The 25140-nt window shown below is 42.7% G+C and overlaps 1 protein-coding gene across 1 annotated transcript in view; it reads right to left on the bottom strand.

The window, feature by feature from the left end:
* Positions 1-153: 153 nt before the first annotated feature.
* Positions 154-25140, bottom strand: part of LOC139413894 (sodium- and chloride-dependent taurine transporter-like) — a 40596-nt gene continuing 15609 nt past the window's right edge. The window contains exons 2-14 of the mRNA XM_071161737.1: positions 24600-24829; positions 22638-22772; positions 19655-19889; positions 19359-19491; positions 18409-18543; positions 17853-17956; positions 17559-17683; positions 14906-15018; positions 11913-12050; positions 8478-8580; positions 7974-8074; positions 4375-4545; positions 154-3648 (exon numbers count right to left, since the gene is read on the bottom strand). Coding sequence (XP_071017838.1) covers positions 3490-3648; positions 4375-4545; positions 7974-8074; positions 8478-8580; positions 11913-12050; positions 14906-15018; positions 17559-17683; positions 17853-17956; positions 18409-18543; positions 19359-19491; positions 19655-19889; positions 22638-22772; positions 24600-24828 — 1881 coding nt within the window. The 5' untranslated portion in view covers position 24829 and the 3' untranslated portion in view covers positions 154-3489. The remainder of the gene's footprint in view (positions 3649-4374; positions 4546-7973; positions 8075-8477; positions 8581-11912; positions 12051-14905; positions 15019-17558; positions 17684-17852; positions 17957-18408; positions 18544-19358; positions 19492-19654; positions 19890-22637; positions 22773-24599; positions 24830-25140) is intronic.

Here is a 25140-nt window from a genome sequence, read left to right as displayed (position 1 = left end):
AGCTTCCCCCTTACTTTGTAAAGCGCTCTGTAAATCCAATCAATTATTATTATTGGGGTCGTGAATGTCGAGTGACTAAAGTGCAAGATCCCTGCTTTATTCTGTGGCCTATAGACTCACTAAAGGAAACTACACATGAGAAAAGCAAAAAGCTTTTTTCCAAAAATGTTTTTTTTTTTTATTAAGAAATAAAAAGGTTTAATGTTTTTCTCAGTAAAACCCTGTTTTAAACACACATTTTTGTTTTACAGGTTATTTAGCGCCATAGAAATAAAAAATAAAATCTTTCAAATTGTATTTGAAAAATGTTTCTTCTTCATGGATTAAAAACATTTCCCCTTGTACATTCTTAAAAAGGATGGCCTGGTATGTAATGACATGTAATGTATGAGGCAGGAGAGTTAAATAACTTTAACATTATGTTTTCTATCTGTAGGGATCAGTAGCCTGTCTGATTATAGACAGCTAATCTCAATGGAAATGGAGAATGCGATCCAAATGGCACCCTATTCCCTATATAGTGCACTACTTTTGACCAGAGACCTATGTCAAAATTAGTTCACTATGTAGGGAATAGGGTGCCATTTAGGATACAAGCAGAGACTTCTCCAATCTCCAGCGATGGGACTGGGTGTCAATATCTTCACTGTAATAATGTATTCTCATTTGGTTTTTCAGTAAGCTTCTTTGATACAACACCTGTAAGGTACCTAGCTCGCTAACTACTAGCATTTTTTTTTTTTTTTACAGGTACCAAGCTAGCTAACAACTAGCGGTTTGTTACAGGTACCTAGCTAGCTAACAACTAGCGGTTTGTTTCAGGTATCTAGCTAGCTAACAACTAGCGGTTTGTTTCAGGTACCTAGCTAGCTAACAACTAGCGGTTTGTTTCAGGTATCTAGCTAGCTAACAACTAGCGGTTTGTTTCAGGTATCTAGCTAGCTAACAACTAGCGGTTTGTTTCAGGTATCTAGCTAGCTAACAACTAGCGGTTTGTTTCAGGTATCTAGCTAGCTAACAACTAGCGGTTTGTTTCAGGTATCTAGCTAGCTAACAACTAGCGGTTCGTTTCTGTGCGACATAATACATCTTCTGTACAAACAAACAAGCACTACGGTAGATAAGACAGGCTTATGTTTGGCGGCAGCATCATTTCAGAATGTCACCTAAACCTCACAGGCCAATTCCGACTACCAAATCAGATTTGAGATAGTCATTATAAAATGGCAGGATAACTTTTCATTGCAACTCCAGATATTTTAAAACGTGTAATATTTTTGATAAAGATGAATCAAATTCTGTGTGTTATGACAGAAAGCGATACTACTGCATTGAACGTTGTTTCTTTGTTGATATTATGGCATAAGATTTTGTGGTAGGTTTTCATTGGCCCCTGAAATTGTCGTAATTTTGTCTCTTGCATTGTTTAAAGCAAGTTTTTTATATTTTTATTTCTCTCTACAAAGTTAAAAGTACCACCTATTTGAAAAACAGAGTTATAAAATACTTTTCTTTCTACGAAGTATTGCACATTACAAATTGCAGTTTTGTTGATTAACAGTAAGTTGTTAAATGACGATTCATCCTCAGGAAGCATTAGTAACTGGAGACGGGGTGGTCATTTTACATTTTGATTACAAAAAGGCAAAAACGTGATTGAAAAACAATCAAAGTACAATAAACTAAACGTTCTGAATTTATACCCCCCCAGGGGGGAAAAAAAAAGAAGATTTTTCAAATGTTTATGGAATAGAATCAATAGAATTAAGCGAAGCTTCCGATTCACTACATGTGGTTTCACATTTCAACATTCCATTCTAAGAATATCTTTGCATTGTTTTATCATAAACGCTTCAAATTCCAACAAGGCTTTTGTTTGAATTGTTTCTGCCTCTTTGAAAAGCTGTACTAATATAATATTTAAAACTAAACTAAGATATGACGACCGATAGACAGGGAGTGTGAAAAGGCTAGAGGAAGTGGATAGTATAAGTTAGTATATTAATCAAATTACCATATGTATTATCATCACATCAGAACGTACACTGACCTAGCCTGCAGAAATTCAATAGAAAGATCTGATCGATGTGATTGAGAAGCAGTCTGCTTGTATTTTGAATGGTTCCTTAATCAATATTTGCGATTTATGATCCATATTTACTGTATGGGGAGTTTACATTAATGCGTAAAGTTATTGTGGCAGGTCCTTTAGGCTCCTGTCAATCCATTAGAGAGACAGACTCAAGAGATGCTATATGCATTATATAGTGTGATGTTGTGCTTGCTATTAACTTGCCACTATGTCATGTCCTCTATCTATAGCCAGCGATACAACAACAGACTAAAACACTAAGAATAAAGGAACAAAAACTCACTTTGTTACTTAGTGCAGATAATTAAATCACAGACTTGAAAGACGTATGATGTAGCTACTGTATGCACTGGGATGGATGGCATGTAGCAGTAGTGTCCTTCACCAGCATAGTATAGTCTACTTTAAAATGGAGTTGGGCTGCCTGTATGTATGTACACTAGACACTGTACAAGGAGGACAGGTTTGTACCTCCACAGTCAGGGCCAGGTACAGTTGCCAGCACTAAAAAGCTAGGTTGTACTGCAGTGTTATTTATACAGACAGAACAATTACTGCAAGGTGCTCAAGTACCTTCTAGCAAATAGTTGTGTCAAAAACCAGTATTGCAGACCGGGGCAGGATTTTAAAACCCTGACTTTTTAGCAACTGTAGATGAGATGCTCTGGACCATGAACGCTGCCTAGTAGTGGAGGCACGTTCAGGTTCAGTTGTAATTTTACAACAAACATCGACGACAAACAACACTCGACTAATCTCACTGTATACAAAGGGGGGGCACCACCTCCACGATATTATCGTACTATAGACATTAGTTTAGCTGAGAAGAGAGAGGGGCTAAGTTGATCTAGATACAAACAGGACATAGTCCAATGTTACTGCTCAAAACATGACACACATTTAGTTCTTACGGTTTTATACGCCCCTTTTTCGTATTATGTATTTTCTTCTCTGTAAAAAAAAAAGAGAAGAAGAAGAAAAGATTCCTAAAATAGAGACGACCGCTTATAGTTCTACGGGAAAGAAGAAGAAGAAGTACAAATGGACCATGTACTGATTCTGCTTGCTCCAAGTGGCATGGAAATCTACATTTCCTTCTAACTACATTAATCGTAATAACAGTAATATTAATAACAATAGTTTAATAAAAAATATTAAAAACATAAGACAGGAAACCAATAATGTAACTTCCTCTGTAGAAAACAAAAACAAAAAAGAAGACTCCTAGTGCAGATACATAGCAATGTAAACCTGGTCCTATAACTAGTTTAGTGATAATATAGTATAATAACATAGAAAGCGGGTCATTTCTTTTTTTCTCTTTTTTTTTTTCTTTTTTTCTTTTTTTCTCTTTTTTTTTTTCTTTTTTTAAAATTCGTTCCTCTCACAGAGAGCGCTCACATCATAGTTTCTACAATAGTGTGGGTGGGCTTGATCAGGCCGTTGTTCCCGTTAGGGTCCAGGGGGTAGGCCAGCTCGGCGGACATGCCCTTGGGACGGTGGTCGACTGGACGGGAGCTAGCACCTCCCAGCGGAGCTGCCACAGCCTTGATCCTCTGGGTGGAGACAACAACAAAAAAGAGCTCTGTTTAACTCCACTAAATACCAATATACTGTACAAGTATGATTATATGACGGCAAGTGTACCTGCTACAGATGGATCAACTTGAAAAATGACCTCAAGACTCACCGACTTCTACTGGCTTAATCACAACTTTGTTGGGAGGTCCACTATATCAGTCAAGAGGTCAAGATGAAGCTTCTGAACTACATGAAGTACCTAGGGGTAGGAGCTAGGGCTTAGGGTGTAGGGTATAGAACCTAGGGGTAGGAGCTAGGGCTTAGGGTGTAGGGTCTAGAACCTAGGGGTAGGAGCTAGGGCTTAGGGTGTAGGGTCTAGAACCTAGGGGTAAGGGCTTAGGGTGTAGGGTCTAGAACCTAGGGGTAAGGGCTTAGGGTGTAGGGTCTAGAACCTAGGGTAGGGGCTAGGGCTTAGGGTGTAGTGTCTAGAACCTAGGGGCAGGGGCTAGGGCTTAGGGTCTAGAACCTAGGAGTAGGAGCTAGGGCTTAGGGTGTAGGGTCTAGAACCTAGGAGTAGGAGCTAGGGCTTAGGGTGTAGGGTCTAGAACCTAGGGGTAGGAGCTAGGGCTTAGGGTGTAGGGTCTAGAACCTAGGGGTAGGGGATAGGGCTTAGGGTGTAGTGTCTAGAACCAAGGGGCTTAGGGTGTAGTGTCTAGAACCGAGAGGCCTGGGGGCTAGAGTTATAGGAGTTGTGTACTAACCTCTATGAGTGGTCCATCGGACTGGATGATCTTGATGACCACCACCATAGGAATACAGATCATAGAAGCCAGGGCCAGAGTCCAGCCCACGCCGATGGACCAGTCGGGGTACTCGTAGACCTTGTTGTACGTCAAAGGTTTGTATTTGACCAAGGAGAAGACGAAGCAACCCTGGAGGCAGAGAGAAAACACCAACGGACGGTAAATATATTAATGCTAACTCAAATTCTCCAATGTCTGACAATGAGGAAACGGTTTGGCGTTCTGGTACATTTGCAGTGCCAGCTTGCACTAGCTAACTATCAGCTTCAAAACAAGGGATCTACTGGAAAACGCTCTTGTTCTCAGTAATACAATACTTGATGCTGGAAAAAATAAAAATAAATTATGCAAACCGAGTCTTTCAATTCATTCAGACAAACACCTACTGTTTCATGAGCATTTTGGAAAACAAATGAAAATGAAAACAATTATTGACGTAATTGATAAAGTTACAGCCATATACAATTATGGCGTCTAAAATTATAATAATATCAGAGCTGGTAGTAATTGACATCCACTAACACATATTCTCCTCAAATTCTCCTTAGTCCCTTTCATTCTCCTTGAGTTCTCCTTAATCTCTCCTTAGTCCGTCTCAAGAGAACAAATAGCACTATGTTTCCTGGCTGTTAAGACACAGGAGATTCAATGTGATTAAACAGGATTATCCTCCGGACGGAGCCAAGCACCACATTTCCCAAATGCCTCAACAGTTTTAATCCAGCAAGCACACACAGCATGGGACTCCGGGCCAACGGTTACCCTTTAACCTCCATGGACAGAGGGCCAACGGTTACCCTTTAACCTCCATAGACAGAGGGCCAACGGTTACCCTTTAACCTCCATAGACAGAGGGCCAACGGTTACCCTTTAACCTCCATACACAGAGGGCCAACGGTTACCCTTTAACCTCCATAGACAGAGGGCCAACGGTTACCCTTTAACCTCCATAGACAGAGAGCCAACAGTTACCCTTTAACCTCCATAGACAGAGGGCCAACGGTTACCCTTTAACCTCCATAGACAGAGGGCCAACGGTTACCCTTTAACTACCAGGGAGGCAGGGCCAACGGTTACCCTTTAACCTTCATAGACAGAGGGCCAACGGTTACCCTTTAACCTCCATAGACAGAGGGCCAACGGTTACCCTTTAACTACCAGGGAGGCAGGGCCAACGGTTACTCTTTAACCTCCATAGACAGAGGGCCAACGGTTACCCTTTAACCTCCATAGACAGAGGGCCAACGGTTACCCTTTAACCTCCATAGACAGAGGGCCAACGGTTACCCTTTAACTACCAGGGAGGCAGGGCCAACGGTTACTCTTTAACCTCCATAGACAGAGGGCCAACGGTTACCCTTTAACCTCCATAGACAGAGGGCCAACGGTTACCCTTTAACTACCAGGGAGGCAGGGCCAACGGTTACTCTTTAACCTCCATAGACAGAGGGCCAACGGTTACCCTTTAACCTCCATAGACAGAGGGCCAACGGTTACCCTTTAACCTCCATAGACAGAGGGCCAACGGTTACCCTTTAACCTTCATAGACAGAGGGCCAACGGTTACCCTTTAACCTCCATAGACAGAGGGCCAACGGTTACCCTTTAACCTCCATAGACAGAGGGCCAACGGTTACCCTTTAACCTCCATAGACAGAGGGCCAACGGTTACCCTTTAACTACCAGGGAGGCAGGGCCAACGGTTACTCTTTAACCTCCATAGACAGAGGGCCAACGGTTACCCTTTAACTACCAGGGAGGCAGGGCCAACGGTTACCCTTTAACCTCCATGGACAGAGGGCCAACGGTTACCCTTTAACCTTCATAGACAGAGGGCCAACGGTTACCCTTTAACCTCCATAGACAGAGGGCCAACGGTTACCCTTTAACCTTCATAGACAGAGGGCCAACGGTTACCCTTTAACCTCCATAGACAGAGGGCCAACGGTTACCCTTTAACTACCAGGGAGGCAGGGCCAACGGTTACTCTTTAACCTCCATGGACAGAGGGCCAACGGTTACCCTTTAACCTCCATAGACAGAGGGCCAACGGTTACCCTTTAACCTCCATAGACAGAGGGCCAACGGTTACCCTTTAACCTCCATAGACAGAGGGCCAACGGTTACCCTTTAACTACCAGGGAGGCAGGGCCAACGGTTACTCTTTAACCTCCATGGACAGAGGGCCAACGGTTAACCTTTAACCTCCAGGAGCACTGGGCCAACGGTTACCCTTTAACTACCAGGGAGTAAGGGCCAACGGTTAACCTTTAACCTCCAGGAGCACTGGGCCAACGGTTAACCTTTAACTACCAGGGAGGCAGGGCCAACGGTTACCCTTTAACCTCCATGGACAGAGGGCCAACGGTTAACCTTTAACCTCCAGGAGCACTGGGCCAACGGTTAACCTTTAACTACCAGGGAGGAAGGGCCAACTGTTACCCTTTAACTACCAGGGAGGAAGGGCCAACGGTTAACCTTTAACCTCCAGGAGCACTGGGCCAACGGTTAACCTTTAACTACCAGGGAGGAAGGGCCAACTGTTACCCTTTAACTACCAGGGATGCTGGGCCAACGGTTACCCTTTAACTACCAGGGAGTAAGGGCCAACGGTTAACCTTTAACCTCCAGGGACACCGGGCCAATGGTTAACCTTTAACCTCCAGGGACACCGGGCCAACGGTTAACCTTTAACCTCCAGGGACACCGGGCCAACGGTTAACCTTTAACTTCCAGGGATGTAGGGCTGCCGGTTACCCTTTAACCTTTAACCACCAGGGGCAGGGAAACCGGTTAACCTTTAACTTCCAGGGATGCAGGACCACCGGTTAACCTTTAACCACCAGGGCCAAACAGGAAGGGATATGATCTTACAGAGCCTGGCCACTTTTGTTAAGCAAATTATCATAGGACCCCCCCACCTCAAAATCTAGGACCACCCACCTCAAAATCTAGGACCACCCACCTCAAAATCTAGGATCCTACCTCCCAAATCTAGGACCCTACCCCACAAATCTAGGACCCTACCTCCCAAATCTAGAACCCCACCACCCAAATCTAGGACCCTACCTCCCAAATCTACGACCCCACCTCCCAAATCTACGACCCTACCTCCCAAATCTACGACCCCACCTCCCAAATCTACGACCCTACCCCTAGCTCCGATGGGAAGGAATCCACTGTTTGTCTGTCTGTCTGTCTCCTCTCTTTTAGCAGGCAGATGGCCATTCCATCTTGGGTTCAGCGTTGTTGAACTTACTGAGTCAATTGTGGATTTTCACAGCAAATCCAGCGGATGGACGGGCACGCAAACCCACATACACACACGCTGCTGTTGTAGTAGTATAATGTTTGAGTGTGTGGGGGGGGGTTGACAGATATTTACAGATATATCACTCTCTATCCTTTTCTATAGGAGCCTGAATCCCAAATGGCACCCTATTCCATATGTAGTGCACTTCTTTTTGACTAGGGCCCGTAGGTTACATTATATAGAATACAAATATAGCAAGGGTACCATTTGAGACAAAGTTAATGTGAATGAACATAAGACTCACCACACAAAGAAGAGGTGTGATAAAAGACCAGCTCCATTTCATCCAGGCATTTGGTCTGTAGCCAATCATGTCTTCAATCGCATCATAGAAATTATCAACGCCTGATAGGAGGAGAGAAAAAAAAAATAGAGCATTTTGTCAGATTGATGTAAATAGGGGCCCTATATTCCTTTTATAGTGCACTACTTTTAGACCAGGGCCTATAGTAGGGCTGTGGTCAGAAAGACGTCCACTATAGGCACTATAGGGTACCATTTCTGATGGAGACAGTATTCTATCTCGTGTTCCTCTTTATACTGGGACACAGCCTGTCTAGGTCTAGATGTAATTTTGACGGTGTCCGGCGATATAATGCCACAATAATTTGAGACAGAACTGTGACATCTCTATACAGCTTGGAGTGGTTGTGAATGTATTTCACTGACGGGGCCCGGGGACATTTAAGGACCACAGCTCCTATACAGACATACACAGACAGAGCATTATATTCCAGAGTAGACGTACCATAAACCCAGGCTACAGCAATACATTCAAAGAATGCAACCCACAAAAGGCACACACCGCTGGCTGCATAGTAGTCAAAGAGCTGAAATACATACATGCCACCCTGTGGGAGAGAGAGACGGGCAGGATTTAGTGCTTGGCTCATGTGTGAATGTAGGATTTAATGCATAGATTTACAACAACAACAAAAAGGGTTCCAAAAGGGTTCTTCGGCTGTCCCCATAGGAGAACCCTTCTGTGTAAAGGGTTCCACGTTGAACACAAAAATGGTTCTCGCTGGAACCAAAACAGGTTCTTCAAAAGGTTTCTCCTATGTGGACAGCTGAAGAACCATTTTAGGCTCTACATAGCACCTCATTTTTCTAAGAGTGTAGTGGTGGGAGAATAACCAAATGCATCCCAAATAGCACCCTCTTCCCTACATAGCGCAGTACTTTTTACCATAGCCCTATGAGCCCTGGTCAAAAGTAGTGCACTTTACATAATAAGGAATAGGGTACCATTTGTGATGCAGACATGTTCCGACACAATAGCCCAACGGAACCTTGAGCCGTCCCGAGTTCCAACTCTGAACAGAGCACTCAGTCAGAGAGGCAACATGAGATTGTGATGTCATGGAAAAAGAACAGGCTACTGTGGTCGAAATTACATAAAGCAGTAAGTCCCTGACTCCCTGGCTGTCTAGGGGGCTTAGTGGGGTAGGATTAGGGAGTAGGGACTGTGGTGGGTTTGGTCTTTCTGAGGGTCATCCCATGCTCCTTTCTATATTATGAGGCTGAGAGGCAGGGACACAGCACAGTATCTCCAAGTATAGCTAGCTAGCAATACCTTTTTACAGCTCATGATGCCCTGGATTGAGATGAGCTTCCCAGAAAGTGACTGACAGTTCAGTAGGGTTTCTCAGAGTGGAGATAAAAGAGAGTGAGGTGTATGTGTGAGCCAAATATTTCTCTAAATAGACCATACAGTAGGCTACTGGGAAGCTCAGGCCACACCAGAGTATTTGAAGTGGTGCTATTGTGAGGTACTGGCATGAGAAGATAGGAAAATAGAAAGGGGAACTGTATGTATGGGACTCTTGTTTCTGGGGGAATTTGAGGTTTAAACGCTTCACAAGACCATTTTCTATTCAAGGGCAGTGGGAACCACTGCCATAAGGTGAAGCTACATTGTCTACATTGCCTTCAGAAAGTATTCACACCCCTTGACTGTTTTTCCACATTCTGTTGTATTACAACATGAATTTAAAATGGATTACATTTATATATTTTTTTGTCACTGGTCTACACACAATACCCCATAATGTCAAAGTGGAATTATGTTCTTCAAAATGTGTACTAATTCATTAAAAATGAACAGATGAAATGTCTTGAGTCAATAAGTATTCAACCACTTTCTTATGGCTAGCCTAAAGAAGTTCAGGAGTAAAAAATGTGCTTAACAAGTCACATAATAAGTTACATGGGCTCACTCTGTGTGCAAATTATTGTGTTTAACATGATTTTTAATGACTACCTCATGTCTGTACCCAACACATATAATTATCTGTAAGGTTCCCTCAGTCGAGCAGTGAATTTCAAACACAGATTCAACAACAAAGACCAGGGAGGTTTTCCAACGCCTCGCAAAGAACGATACCTATTGGTAGAATGGAAAAAATAATGAATATCCCTTTGAGCATGTTGAAGTTATTAATTACACTTTGGATGGTGTATCAATATACCCAGTCATACAATGATACAGGCGTCCTTCCTAACTTAGTTGCCAGAGCAGAAGGAAACCGCCATGAGGCCAATGGTGACTTTAAAACAGTTATAGTTAATTGGCTGTGACATGAGAAAACTGAGGATGGATCAACAACATTGTAGTTACTCCACAATACTAAACTAATTGATCTTGTTTGCAATAAGGCACTAAAGTAATACTGCAAAATATGTGGCAAAGAAATGAACTTTATGTTTGAGGTAAATCCAACACAACACATTACTGAGTACCATTCTTCATATTTTCAAGCATAGTGGTGGCTGCATCATGTTATGGGTATGATTGTAATCATTAAGGACTGGGGAGGGATGGTACCAGGTTTCCTCTAGAAGTGACGCTTGGCATTCCGGCCAAAGAGTTCAATCTTGGTTTCATCAGACTGAGAGTATTTAGGTGCCTTTTGTCAAACTCTAAGCAGGCTGTCGTGTGCCAATAAACTGAGGAATGACTTCCGTCCGGCCACTCTACTATAAAGGCCTGATTGGTGGAGTGCTGCAGAGATATTTGTCCTTCTGGAAGGTTCTCCCATCTCCACAGAGGAACTCTAGAGCTCTGTCAGACTAACCATCAGGTTCTTGGTCACCTCCCTGACCAAGGTCCTTCTCCCCCGATTGCTCAGTTTGGCTGGGCGGCGAGCTCTAGGAAGAGTCTTGGTGGTTCCAAACTTCTTCCATTTAAGAATGATGGAGGCCACTGTGTTCTTGGGGACCTTCAAGCTGCATAAATATTTTGGTACCCTTCCCGAGAACTGTGCCTCGACACAATCCTGTCTCTGAGCTCTACGGATAATTCCTTCGACCTCATGGCTTAGTTTTTGTACTGTCAACTGTGGGACCTTATATAGACAGGTGTGTGCCTTTCCAAATCATATCCAATCAATTGCATTTACTACAGGTAGACTCCAATCAAGTTGTAGAGACATCTCAAGGATGATCAATGGAAGCAGGATGCACCTGAGCTCAATTTCAAGTCTCATAGCAAAGGGTCTGAATACTTATGTAAATAAGATATTTCTGTTTTTTATTTTTTAGACATTTGTAAAAATGTGAAAAAGCATGTTTCACTTTGTTATTATGGGGGTTTTGTGTGTAGATTGCTGAGGATTTATTTTATTTAATCAATTTTAGAATAAGGCTGTAACGTAACAAAATGTGGAAAAAGTCAAGGGGTCTGAATACTTTTTGAATGCACTGTACATCATATTCATTAGGGTGTCGCTTAATTTTAGTAAGATAATGTCATATTCATTAGGGTGTCGATTAATTTTAGTAAGATAATTTTATATTCATTAGGGTGTCGCTAAGGTTCGGGACTGGGCTGGACACTTGTGATACTGTATCTTACATAGGAAAGTACATCAACTAGAACTTATTTAAGTAACATTATGGCCATATGATATCAGTGTAAAAAAGTTCAAGTTTACTCCCAGAAGATAGTACTTAACCTAGTAACCATGGTAACTCCCAGAAGATAGTACTTAACCTAGTAACCATGGTAAGTCCCAGAAGAGAGTACTTAACCTAGTAACCATGGTAAGTCCCAGAAGATAGTACTTACCCTAGTAACCATGGTAAGACCCAGAAGATAGTACTTACCCTAGTAACCATGGTAAGTCCCAGAAGATAGTACTTAACCTAGTAACCATGGTAAGTCCCAAAAGATAGTACTTACCCTAGTAACCATGGTAAGTCCCAGAAGATAGCTTATGGAGCACACTGTAGCTATAAAAAGTTCCCGACGGTAACCCTTCCTTAGGAAGGAGGGATACAGATCCACCAAGGAGGTGATCTGTCCTTCCACTTCCACAAACTGGGGACAGAAAAACACAGAGACAAGAGATGGGAGTAGTGGTGCATACAGTAGGCCAGATAGGCTAACATTGTTGTACGGACAAAGTTCTGTGTGGCTCAGTCCGTAAAACATGTCTCTTGCAACGACAAGGGCCGTGGGTTTGATTCCCGCCGGGGTAACGCATATGTAAAATGGATGCACACATGACTACGTCACTTGGGATAAAAGCGTCTGCTAAATGACATATATAGTAACTGTCAGCCAGTCAACAAGTCAGTCAATCAGCCAGCCAACCAATCAGCCAGAAAGTCAACTAACCAATCAGCCAGCCAGCCAGTCAACATATCGACCAATCAGCCAGCCAGGCAGTAAAATTATACCATCGCATGTGCGATCTAGTCTCATATTACTTCCAATCCTTGTTTTCTCACTTGCTTGTAAGTGAGAAAGCCTGGAAATGGAGATTCTGTATCTAGCTAGGTCGTAGTAATCTTACGACTGTCTATGGATGCTAGCATTGAGCTGTAGTAATGGTGCGACTGTCTAGCATTGAGCTGTAGTAATGATACGACAGTCTATGAATGCTAGCATTTAGCTGTAGTAATGTTACAACTATCTATGGATGCTAGCATTGAGCTGTAGTAATGTTACGACTGTCTGTGGATGCTAGCATTGAGCTGTAGTAATGTTACAACTGTCTGTGGATGCTAGCATTGAGCTGTAGTAATGTTACGACTGTCTGTGGATGCTAGCATTTAGCTGTAGTAATGTTACGACTGTCTATGGATGCTAGCATTGAGCTGTAGTAATGTTACGACTGTCTATGGATGCTAGCATTGAGCTGTAGTAATGTTACAACTGTCGGTGGATGCTAGCATTGAGCTGTAGTAATGATACGACTGTCTGTGGATGCTAGCATTTAGCTGTAGTAATGGTACGACTGTCTATGGATGCTAGCATTTAGCTGTAGTAATGTTATGACTGTCTATGGATGCTAGCATTTAGCTGTGGTAATGGTACGACTGTCTATGGATGCTAGCATTTAGCTGTAGTAATGGTACGACTGTCTAGCATGTAGCTGTAGTAATGGTACGACTGTCTGTGGATGCTAGCATTGAGCTTTAGTAATGATACGACTGTCTAGCATTTAGCTGTAGTAATGGTACGACTGTCTATGGATGCTAGCATTTAGCTGTAGTAATGGTATGACTGTCTATGGATGCTAGCATTTAGCTGTAGTAATGTTACAACTGTCTAGCATTGAGCTGTCGTAATGATAGGAATGTCTATGGATGCTAGCATTTAGCTGTAGTAATGGTACGACTGTCTGTGGATGCTAGCATTGAGCTGTAGTAATGGTACGACTGTCTAGCATTTAGCTGTAGTAATGGTACGACTGTCTGTGGATGCTAGCATTGAGCTTTAGTAATGATACGACTGTCTAGCATTTAGCTGTAGTAATGGCACGACTGTCTATGGATGCTAGCATTTAGCTGTATTGACTAACTGACTGACTGCGTCAACATGTAGTTGTTTTTTCATAAGCAGTTAACATCCAGCATTAGAACCTGGGGTGATGTGTCCGTGGCGTGGCTTGCCTCTGTGGATTGACCGATTTTTATTGACTGACTGTTTAGTCCTGTTTAGGCCTGTATTGATCACATGTGTATGGGGGCAGGAGTTTTTCCTCCTGATCACATGTATATATATGGGCCACAAGTTTTTTCCCTGGCCATGTGACCACGAATTTCCCCATGCAGGTTAATAAAGCTGACCATGTGACATTCAGGAACTTGCTTAGTTACAACTTCCCTACATTAAGATACTGACTGTGGCCACGTTCTAATGCCATTGGATATCGAAAATTGGAACAGAACCACCTCTGTCTCTTAACATGCTTACAACTTCCCTATACAAAGTGTATATTTTTCACCATCTCAGCAATCTTATCACTCATATAAAAAAAACGGACGTACTGTCTCACAATAAAAACATACAACTTTCATTAACAAGCCAATAAAATGTGTATAATTTCATAATCTTAGTGCTCATATATGACTGATATCAATAAGCTTCCTTGCCACTGTGTTATAACGACCTGACCTGACTTTCTCAGATTCAGATTCTTTATTCATAATGGCGATACCACTGACCTATCCCGACGTAGCAGTCGTAAAAGAAACGTCTGAACGGGGTCGTCAGAAACCCAGAAACATCCGCTTTTCAGGGCTTCTCCTCTTCCTCTATGCTTTTCCCATAAACCGTATGCTTCCGGTTTCCTTACTTCCCCGCTGAAGGTGCAACTGACGTGACTGTCTCAGATTCAGATTCAGGTCCTTGATTTATAATGAGTATACTACTGACTGTCTCAGATTCAGAGTCAGATCCTTGATTTATAATGAGTATACTACTGACTGTCTCAGAATCAGATCCTTGATTTATAATGAGTATACTACTGACTGTATCAGAATCAGATCCTTGATTTATAATGAGTATACTACTGACTGTCTCAGAATCAGATTCAGATCCTTGATTTATAATGAGTATACTACTGACTGTCTCAGATTCAGATTCAGATCCTTGATTTATAATGAGTATACTACTGACTGTCTCAGAATCAGATCCTTGATTTATAATGAGTATACTACTGACTGTCTCAGAATCAGATCCTTGATTTATAATGAGTATACTACTGACTGTCTCAGAATCAGATCCTTGATTTATAATGAGTATACTACTGACTGTCTCAGATTCAGATTCAGATACTTGATTCTCAATTCATACTGAATATACTGACATGACTGTCTCGGATTCAGACTCAGATTCAGATACTTGATTCTTGATTCTCAATTTATACGGAGTAGACTACTAACCTGACTGTCGAGACCCAGTAGCAGAAGCATGATGAAGAAGAGAATAGCCCAGAAGGTTGGCAGCGGCATCATAGACACAGCTTTAGGATAGGCAATGAAGGCCAAGCCAGGACCTAGAGAGGAACAAGAAGAGAGAGGGGGGACGGGGAAGTGGAGAAAACACAATTAGAAACCAGGGTTCTATCGTTTGATCTGGTCTGATGCCATCTTGGTGCGTCCAAGTATAACACAGACCAAACTAATGTTAATAAGAAATAAAATAAAATCCTCAAAGTGTAGATCTATCTCATCTCGTCTTATCCTTACGCTCATATACTGTAGGCCATGTAAGTGTAATGTATTGTCAATGCCCTTTTAGCTTATGGTTCCTGGTAAGACTAGGGATTCATGTAATGACAAGAACTATCAAAGAAGGTCAACGTAGCCTTACAATAGAACAGCTCCAAATGTTAATCCCCTATCATTATGTGTATATAATAACTATACTAAACTAGCAGAACATATAGGCTAGTATAGAACATAACTAGTATAGTATATAGTAGAATATATAGGCTAGTATAGAACATAACTAGTATAGTATATAGTAGAATATATAGGCTAGTATAGAACATAACTAGTATAGTATATAGTAGAATATATAGGCTGGTATAGAACATAACTAGTATAGTATATAGTAGAATATATAGTATATAATAACAACGACAGGATCAGAGGCAACATACGTCGCCTCTTCTCGATTGTAACTATAGCAACGTCTCGATAACGTGGCGTTATAACGTTGGGATAACCTGTTACAACAGAAGTTAAAAAAACAAAACAGGAAAAACAGCAAAACACATAGAATAAAGTTGGTTTAGCTGTGAAATATACGACAAGGCATCCAACCAAACACGACATGACTAGCTAGCAGACTGCCTAGTGAGCTGGCTTTGAAACGTCAATAATAATAATAATAAAATCCTCTGTCGTGCTCGAGGCTGGTCTAGCAGGTAATGCCGTCGCCTTCAGCACATATGTATCATCCTCAGCGTGGGTGCACATCTGGATCTACTCTGCACTTCTACCCCAAAAAATAAAACCCCCTCTCTCTCCTCAGAATCAAGTTGCAGCAGTTTAAGGCAAAGACCAAGTTGTGACTTTCTCAGTGCACTATGCAGCTTATATCACTGCTTACAGCACACGGTGTAAATTACAAACATGGTATCACAGACCATCTACAGTACTTTGGACCAAAACTCTCCCGTCAAAACTAATGGAATTACTTATTCTATTAAACTGCTCACAGTAAATAGCATTAATCTAGATCAGCATACTTATCAACTAAATTTGTTTCATCATATGATGTAATATATATAGTGGGGTCTGAAATTATTGACACCCTTGATAAAGATGAGTAATAATGACTTTATAAAATAAACATTTAAAATACTGAGCTATATTTTATTAACAAAAATATGGGGGAAATTATATTATTTTATACTAATACAATTTCTCAGAGAAAGAGATCGCTCAGACAGCTGAGATAACGAGATAGGTTACTGAGATGGCTCAGTATTTAAATGATTTATTTTCTACAGTCATCATTTCTCATGCATTCACTGTGTCTCTGTACTCCAGCAGGAACACCCTGCACAGTCTCCTCAGAAGGATAAGGATAGAGATATCGTTCAAGGCTAGAGCAGACTGACTACACACTGCAAGAGGGAGCCAGTGATGCAGGATCTCAGTTAATACCATCAAAAGACCCATCTTTCATATCAGAATGTACAGTATAGTATATCTGCTATATAAAAGTAGAAATGAAGGGTGTTTTTTTCTCAATTACAGAAAAATCACCTAAAAACATCACCACGTTGATGCCTCCTTGTAGTATACACAGCAGTAGAAGGAGAATGACAGAACAAGTGCAATAGTTAAAAACATGCTTATAATTAGAAACTTACAGAACAAATAGAATCCGCCATGGTCATCAACCATTGAACTGATCACATTGTAAAAGACAGATAAATATGCTAGACCCATCTAAAACAGCCCAGAGTTAAGTGTCATAAGTGAGACTTAAGTCACACTTGTTTATTTTAACTTGGCACAAGATGTCCTGGATTACTGACATTATGCTTCGCCCTCATACAGTAGATACAGTATCTGTTGGAACAGGCTGGAGCAGGACTCTTAAATCTACTGGTTGATCGTGAGAAGAAAAGGTCATGATGGGATCTCTCATGCATGGCTTGACTCTTCGCTCCCTAGCATTCTGGATAAGATCCAATTTAACAGTAAAACTTGTTTTTTTCTTTCCACCAGCATGTTCCTTGATACTCGATTGCTTGAAGAATCCAACCAGATCCAAATATGTGATATCCATGTTATAGAGGTGCACAGTAAGCTGTTTCTTTATACTGTAACTTGGTATTTTTATTTTATTTCTGTCAAGCTGTGTTTGATTGCCCGAAACTTCCATATTTCGATGCCGTCTTTCATAAAAAATAAATCCATTTCACTCTTTACATTTAACTTTATCTAGTGTCTTTCGGATTTTGTCTTTTTTCCTGTTGGATAGAACCAGCCAACACTGTTGTTTTTGCTGTTGTTTATTGTTTGTTTATTTTAAGTAGCAGCGCCCACCATCACTGCCACTTTGACCACCTCGTACCTGACTCTGCCACATCGGCAATGTCCACCCCTTGCTCTTGTGCCATGAAGCCCAGGACGGAAAATATTGCGAAGCCAGACACAAAACTGGTACCGCTGTTGAGGCCTCCCAGCAGCAAACAGTCCCTATATCACACATATGTCATGGAGGTTGTTAATGAACACAAAAGGAACCTAGGTTCCCCACTTTTTTCTTTTTTTTCTCTACCCATTTTTCTTTAACCATTGGATTAGGTCCCACCACCACCATCACCTCCCTCCCCCCTCCCACCCCCCCCCCGGCGTGGTCGCTCACCTATAGCAGTTGTATTTGTATTTGTTGTAGCTCCCCAGTGACGTCATAGCTCCCAGACAGATGGCATAGGAGAAGAAGATCTGAGTGCCTGCATCGATCCAAACCTGGAGGTAGAAGGGGAGAAGACATGAAGGCTTAGACGCAAGCTTTGGGAAACACTGAGTAGTATTTAGACTATTTGGGGTATTATTACATTGGGCAATATTTTGACTGACTTTGTCTACACATTTTTCCTTATCCCAGGAGAATCACCTTTACCCAAGGACTACTAATGAAAATTAGCTTTACAGACAACTACACCACATTAACATTATCTTGGGGCATAAGACAAGGATGTCCTTTATTCCCCTTTCTATTCATTATGGCGATTTAAATATTTTTTTCTAAAGATAAGATCAAATACTAAACTCAAAGGATTCAAAATTCAAGATTTAGGCCACGATTCTGTGTGGTTTGTTTGAATCCCAGCCACAGTTGCTTAATGAATAGATTTTAAAAGTTCCAAGACAGGACAGGGTAGGGCGGAGAGTGGTGGGGCAAGGCAAGGTGGTTCTACCTCGGGGTCTTTGAGACGTTGCAGGTCTGGGTACAGGTAGAACTTGATTCCTTCAGATGCTCCTGGCAGAGTGACGCCGCGGATCAACAGAATGATCAGCATGACGAAGGGGAAGGTAGCAGTGACGTACACAACCTGTTGGGAAACAGAGGACACAACCGTCGATGTATTAGCAGATTTACACATCGATAGTGTCGATCTCATCCACATACATTTCTTTGTCTAAAGAGACAGATTTGACACATTCTCAGTTGTCTGTCAGAATCGTAACCCTATCTTTTATCAGAATCCAATCCTCTCTGTTATACTCTTTCCTTTTGCTTTGTGAAGGCTGACACCAAGCGTCCCTTTCCAGGAAGCGAAGACTGCAGATACCGAATGATTTATAGCTTAGAGGGACAAGGAAACATACATCAGGCTAAACCAATCAATTGGCTCAATTAAACAAGGTTTCTGGGATCGATCTAGCTCCCTGACTGGTCCCGCGGGTGTTGCTCTGCCTGGTCTGGCTCTTGTTTGCACTCGTTACGGAGAGATTTAATTGCACTCTGGAACACTGCTCTTGATTTATGCCGATAGTCTGTCGTATAGTAGTAGCCTGTTCAACTTGGCATCGATGCACTTTGAGGTGTGCATTATTAAGATGTATGAATCCGTGCAGGCAGTGGCAGAGAGGAATCCATAGAATTAGAATCTCTAAAAAAGGACATTCCCACCACATCCAATTATCGTAAATAAAATGTTGACCGTTTGGTGTACAAATTAACATTTGTTGCACTTTCATTTCTCCTTGCTGTGGATATATTTGACCAACAATTTAGCTTAATTAAGTCCCTTCTTCAGGGTGTGTTTGAATAAATGCCGAACGGTACGTGGTCTGAGAGAAAATGTCCATTACATTAAATCTATTTATATATGGAAAATGTAAAGTACTTCCCAGCTAAACTCACCTTCCCAGTGGATTTGACTCCTTTCCAGATACAGAAGAAACAGATGACCCAGACCCCCAGCAGACACAGAGCCAGGTCCCACTTGACCTCCCCGATTTCATCGATGCCACTGGAGATGCTAAGGACGTTACGTCTGTTGGAGAGAAGACAAAAAGTCATGTTGGAGAAAGAGAGGGTCAGTTGTACTATAACTGGGGCCCAGAGTTTTACCCCCTTTTTCTATCTGGTCTCATCGCTGCAACTCCATACAGTAGATAAAAGTTAAATAAATAAATAAATTCAATTACTGTACTCACTCCCAGAACTCAGTGACAGGCGAGGTGAAGTTGGTGATGTTAGCGGCCAGCATCAGGGTCTTGTTCTTGCGGACGGTGTCCTCCACACAGCGGTCTGTGTTCCAGGAGTTCTTACACTTGGCCCAGGGCAGCTCCGGCTGGAAGCACTGGAACAGGTAGTACAAACCCCAGGCCAGGATCACTATGTAGTAGATGTTCAGGAGGGACACAATCACAATCGAAGCGTAGCCGATACCTGGGGGGAAAGGTCACATAAATGTTAATCTTGCATGTCAGACATTAGTATACTGTTCAAAAACACTTACAAAGGGATATTTGATATAAAGGAATCCAATGTAGCTATATTTCGCAATGAACACGTGTATGTTTTGAATGCTGTTGTTATCGTTTGTCTGGAAGATCTCCTCTCCTCTTCCCTCTTCTACCTCCCCCTTCCCACCCTCCCTCCTCTACCTCCCCTTCCCTCCCTCCCTCCTCTACCTCCCCCTTCCCTCCTCTACCTCCCCCTTCCCTCCACTCCTCCCTCCTCTACCTCCCCCTTCCCACTCCTCCCGTCTACTCTCCATCCTCTCCCTCACTATGTCTCCCTCTATCCCTCCCTCCCTTTATCCCTGCCTCCATCCCCTCCCTCCCTCCCCACCCACCCTCCCTCCCTCTCCTCCCTCCCTGCCTCTCCACCTCCCTCCCTCGTCCCATTGTCACCCTCTGTTACTTCCCCCCCTCCCTCCCTCCCTCGTCCCATTGTCACCCTCTGTTACTTCCTAATTCCTTCTCCAACTGTCTCTCCCTGCCTCCCTCCCTCCCTCGTCCCATTGTCACCCTCTGTTACTTCCTCATTCCTTCTCCAACTGTCTCTCCCTGCCTCCCTCCCTCCCTCGTCCCATTGTCACCCTCTGTTACATCCTCATTCCTTCTCCAACTGTCTCTCCCTGCCTCCCTCGTCCCATTGTCACCCTCTGTTACTTCCTCATTCCTTCTCCAACTGTCCCTCCCTCCCTCCCTCGTCCCATTGTCACCCTCTGTTACTTCCTCATTCCTTCTCCAACTGTCTCTCCCTGCCTCCCTCCCTCCCTCGTCCCATTGTCACCCTCTGTTACTTCCTCATTCCTTCTCCAACTGTCTCTCCCTCCCTCCCTCGTCCCATTGTCACCCTCTGTTACTTCCTCATTCCTTCTCCAACTGTCTCTCCCTCCCTCCCTCCCTCCCTCGTCCCATTGTCACCCTCTGTTACTTCCTCATTCCTTCTCCAACTGTCTCTCCCTGCCTCCCTCCCTCGTCCAACTGTTACTTACCCTCCCTCCTCCAACTGTCTCTCCCTGCCTCCCTCCCTCCCTCGTCCCATTGTCACCCTCTGTTACTTCCCCTCCCTTCAACTGCCTCTCCCTGCCTCCCTCCCTCCCTCGTCCAACTGTTACTTACCCTCCCTCCTCCAACTGTCTCTCCCTGCCTCCCTCCCTCCTCTTCTCTCACTGTCACCCTCTGTCACTTCCCTTTATGAAAATTAAACTGGGCCGCCCCCACCAATCCGTTCAGGTAGGCAGACACCAGGGCTGAAAAGTAACAGCTTGTTTTTCTGACAACCAGTCTCATCTTATCTGAAGGTATTATACAAATAGAGAGAGTTAGAGTGAGGCTCGACCTGGTTTGGTTTGGCTGGAGGTGAGTGCCTGTCTGCGTCCCAAACAGTTCCCCTATTCCCATAGGGCCCTGGTCAAGTAGTGCACTGCCCTACAGGCCCTGATCGAGTAGTGCACTATGTAGAGCATAGGGTGCCATTAAGACTCAGCCTATAAGGTGCCATTAAGACTCAGCCTATAGGATGCCATTAAGACTCAGCCTATAGGATGCCATTAAGACTCAGCCTATAGGATGCCATTAAGACTCAGCCTATAAGGTGCCATTAAGACTCAGCCTATAGGATGCCATTAAGACTCAGCCTATAGGATGCCATTAAGACTCAGCCTATAGGATGCCATTAAGACTCAGCCTATAGGATGCCATTAAGACTCAGCCTATAGGATGCCATTAAGACTCAGCCTATAGGATGCCATTAAGACTCAGCCTATAGGATGCCATTAAGACCTATGTCAACAGACAGAGCTTGTCAGCCTATAGCGTGCCATCTAGACTGATACATACACAGCTTACTAGTGCTGTCTTCTCTTCTGTTTCTAAGATGTCCGTTTGTTTCTCTCCTTCTCGGGTCAGACCTCATTGATAGGCATCTCTCTGATGTTTTCCAGCGCTGGTGCCATAGCAACCTCTAATTCAACACACTATGTACACGGCACGGCTGAGTCTCAAGGGCTCAGTGTGTGTGTGTGTGTGTGTGTGTGTGTGTGTGTGTGTGTGTGTGTGTGTATGTGGGGGGGGGGGGACATTCCCTAAGAAAATATCAGAGTATAGCTGGGTAGTAAGACAAAAGCACATTGTTTGAGGGGCGTGAGCAAAGTGCACTTTCAGTTTCCCTCAACTCTCAGTACAGAGTGTGTAATGTCTAACGAAGCCAGGGCATATCAGCTGGCAGTGATTTGCAGTTAGTTGGCAGTTAGGAGAGGAGGGGAGTCCAACGGGAACAGGATGAAACTGCAGTATAGGGCGCCTAGCAACCAGGCAGTATCAAAATAAGGCTAGTTGTTGGTTGGACTACCATGGAGTCGGTGTGGGGGCGAGGCAGAGCCAGTGTAATGAAATGTGTGGTATCTTTCCTGGCCTGGGCTGGTATGAATAAGATGATTGACCTGTGCATCAATTATTTACTATTAGTTTGATTTCGGCTGAAGGTCATTGACCTGATTTGACGAAGAATGTCCCTCTCTTCTAGAGAGGTCGTCGTTGCAAAGAAGATTCTGTTTTTGATTAGCTGACCTGTACAAATAAAGGTTTTATTAATTGAATCTTTATTTAACTAGGAAATAACCTTGAGGGTAGAAACTTATTTTTTGTGAGGGCAACCTTAAATAATAAATACAAATGTACTCGCCAGTAAAGATGGGGCAAAGTTTTTCCCAGCAGGTGATTCCACCCTCGGAGGTGTACTGTCCGAGGGCCACCTCCAGGAAAAACACAGGAAGACCTCCGCCAAAGAGGAAGATGAAGTACGGGATGAGAAATGCACCTGGAGGAGGAGAAGACGAATATGTAAACAAATGTGTCAGGTTCAAGAAAAACAAATGTGGTCAAAACACAATGAAGTGTGAATCAAGGGAGTAGCTACGGTAAATCATTTTACGTCAGTAATGTTAGAAGGACATTCATTTGTTAGTCGAGTAAGTCAACCATGGAATGGTTAGTCAATTGGAATGGCTTTAAGCTGTAAAACCTTCATGTTCTAGACCTAGATAGCAGCTGTAAAGGAACCATGGTTGCGTGCAGAGACTGCCCAGATAGCACATTTGGTTCCTTGGAAGTTGTGGGAACGTACGTTTTTGGTTTCCCATTGGTTCTGGGAACGAAGCCATAATTTTCCTAACCGGTAAAACTGAACGTTTTTTTTAATGTTCTGAGAAAGGACGTGAACATTTCGCCTGTTCTGGGAATGTACATTTTTAGCTTGCAGGGAAGTTCTGAAAACATTTTACTATGGTTCCATAAAGGTTTTCCTGGGAGGTTTTATTAACTTTCTGAAGAAGGACATTATAGGTTATTTTAAGGTTTTTGAATAAGTTCCTTAAAACTGAATGTTTGAATAAGACTTGTAATAACTGTGCTAGCTAAGGTTAACTGTTCTTAACTACAAGCACAGATAGGACACATGCAAACACATGTATTTTTTAAAATCATGGATACACGTGTATTTTTTTTATTGTGGCACAGCATCAGTAAGATTCGAACGTATGATCTTCTGTTGGATGGCTCTAGCATGCTTTCTTAACATACAAAGCTGTTCATTTTTCTCTATTCAATCAGACCCCATTTCAAAGGAAACAAGAACTCATTAAGATCAGGTGTGGCCAATTAGTGGGCGTGGCCAACACAGCTGAACACACTTAACAAGATGGAGGATAGAGAGATGCTGAGAGAGAGTTTTGTTGATGCTGAGAACAGAATATATGTTTTTAAATAACAATCTTAGAACATTGTTAATGTTTTCTTGTGGTTTTTTTTTATGGAAAGTTTTCGTAATGTACTGAGAACCACGAGGAAACCTGTAGAAATGTTATGCTGAAGTACTGAAATTCACACAGAACAACGTTGTTTCTTAACGTTCTTGGAACTATGTGAGAACATTACTTTAAATAGAACCATGAGGAAACCTGTAGAAATGTTATGCTGAAGTACTGAAATTCACACAGAACAACGTTGTTTCTTAACGTTCTTGGAACTATGTGAGAACATTACTTTAAATAGAACCACGAGGAAACCTGTAGAAACGTTATGCTGAAGTACTGAAATTCACACAGAACAACGTTGTTTCTTAACGTTCTTGGAACTATGTGAGAACATTCCCGATGTCAAACCAGTTGGAGAACGTTCCTAGAACATTACCAAAAATGTAAATTAAATCTAAACATGTTTGAACTTTTAGGAAACATTCTGTTAAAGTAATGAAATACGAAGAAAATTACTTTTTTTTTTGTCAAGTTCCTTAAATGTGCAGAGAATGTTCCAAAGCCAAGTAACAATCCTACACCATTCCCAGAACGTTGTGGGTAAGGTTGTATGCAAAATACCTATAGAACCAGGCTCTCACCAAACTCTAAGAAACATATGGTTCTCAGAACGTTATGTGCTTGCTGTTGACCTGCACTAACCCACTCTCATGACTTGAATGAATAACCCCCTTGAACACAGCACTCTGCATCTTCTGTTTACATGAATATGTCACAGGGAAATAGCGTCATTGACCCCGTCATCTTAGAATACAGAGTTGGAATTGGAATGGCTTCGTTCCCTTTCACCCTTCATGACCTAGTCAGTAGCTGTAAAGGAGACAGAAACTCACCTCCGCCATTCTTATAGCAGAGGTATGGGAAACGCCAGACGTTCCCTAAACCCACGAAGCCCCCAGCAACGGACAGGATAAAGTCAAGCTTGGAGTTCCACTTCTCCCTCTGGACGGGCTTCCCCTCTGCCTCGTCCTCGGGCCGGGTACCCGGGCTCTTTCCTGGGGAAGGCTTCAGCGTGTCCTTATGGAAGTCCTTCAGACACTGGAGCTTCTCTTTCTGTGCCATGCTGCAGGAGGGAGGGAGAGAAGGAGTGGGGGAAATAAATTATTAGATAGAGTTCATCTGAGGTGACTTGATGTCGTAATGACCTTAACACAACTCCTAGCATTCTCGTCAATTGGATTTACGGGTTCCTGGGTTTATTCCCCCCCCCCCCCCAAATTCGCTGCAATATGTTCAAGAATAAAAAACACCACACTTCATGGTGAACGGGGGTCCACCTGTATAAATGACTGACCTAAATAGATGCCTGAACAAATTCTTCACAGAGTCACGGACATGAGGGTTTTATTCATTAGGCACCAAACAGAAGAAAAC

The sequence above is a fragment of the Oncorhynchus clarkii genome, chromosome 7, assembly GCF_045791955.1.
Source record: "Oncorhynchus clarkii lewisi isolate Uvic-CL-2024 chromosome 7, UVic_Ocla_1.0, whole genome shotgun sequence".
Classification (NCBI taxonomy): domain Eukaryota; kingdom Metazoa; phylum Chordata; class Actinopteri; order Salmoniformes; family Salmonidae; genus Oncorhynchus; species Oncorhynchus clarkii.
Note: the sequence above shows the minus strand (reverse complement) of the source record. Positions and strands in the feature narration are given on the sequence as shown.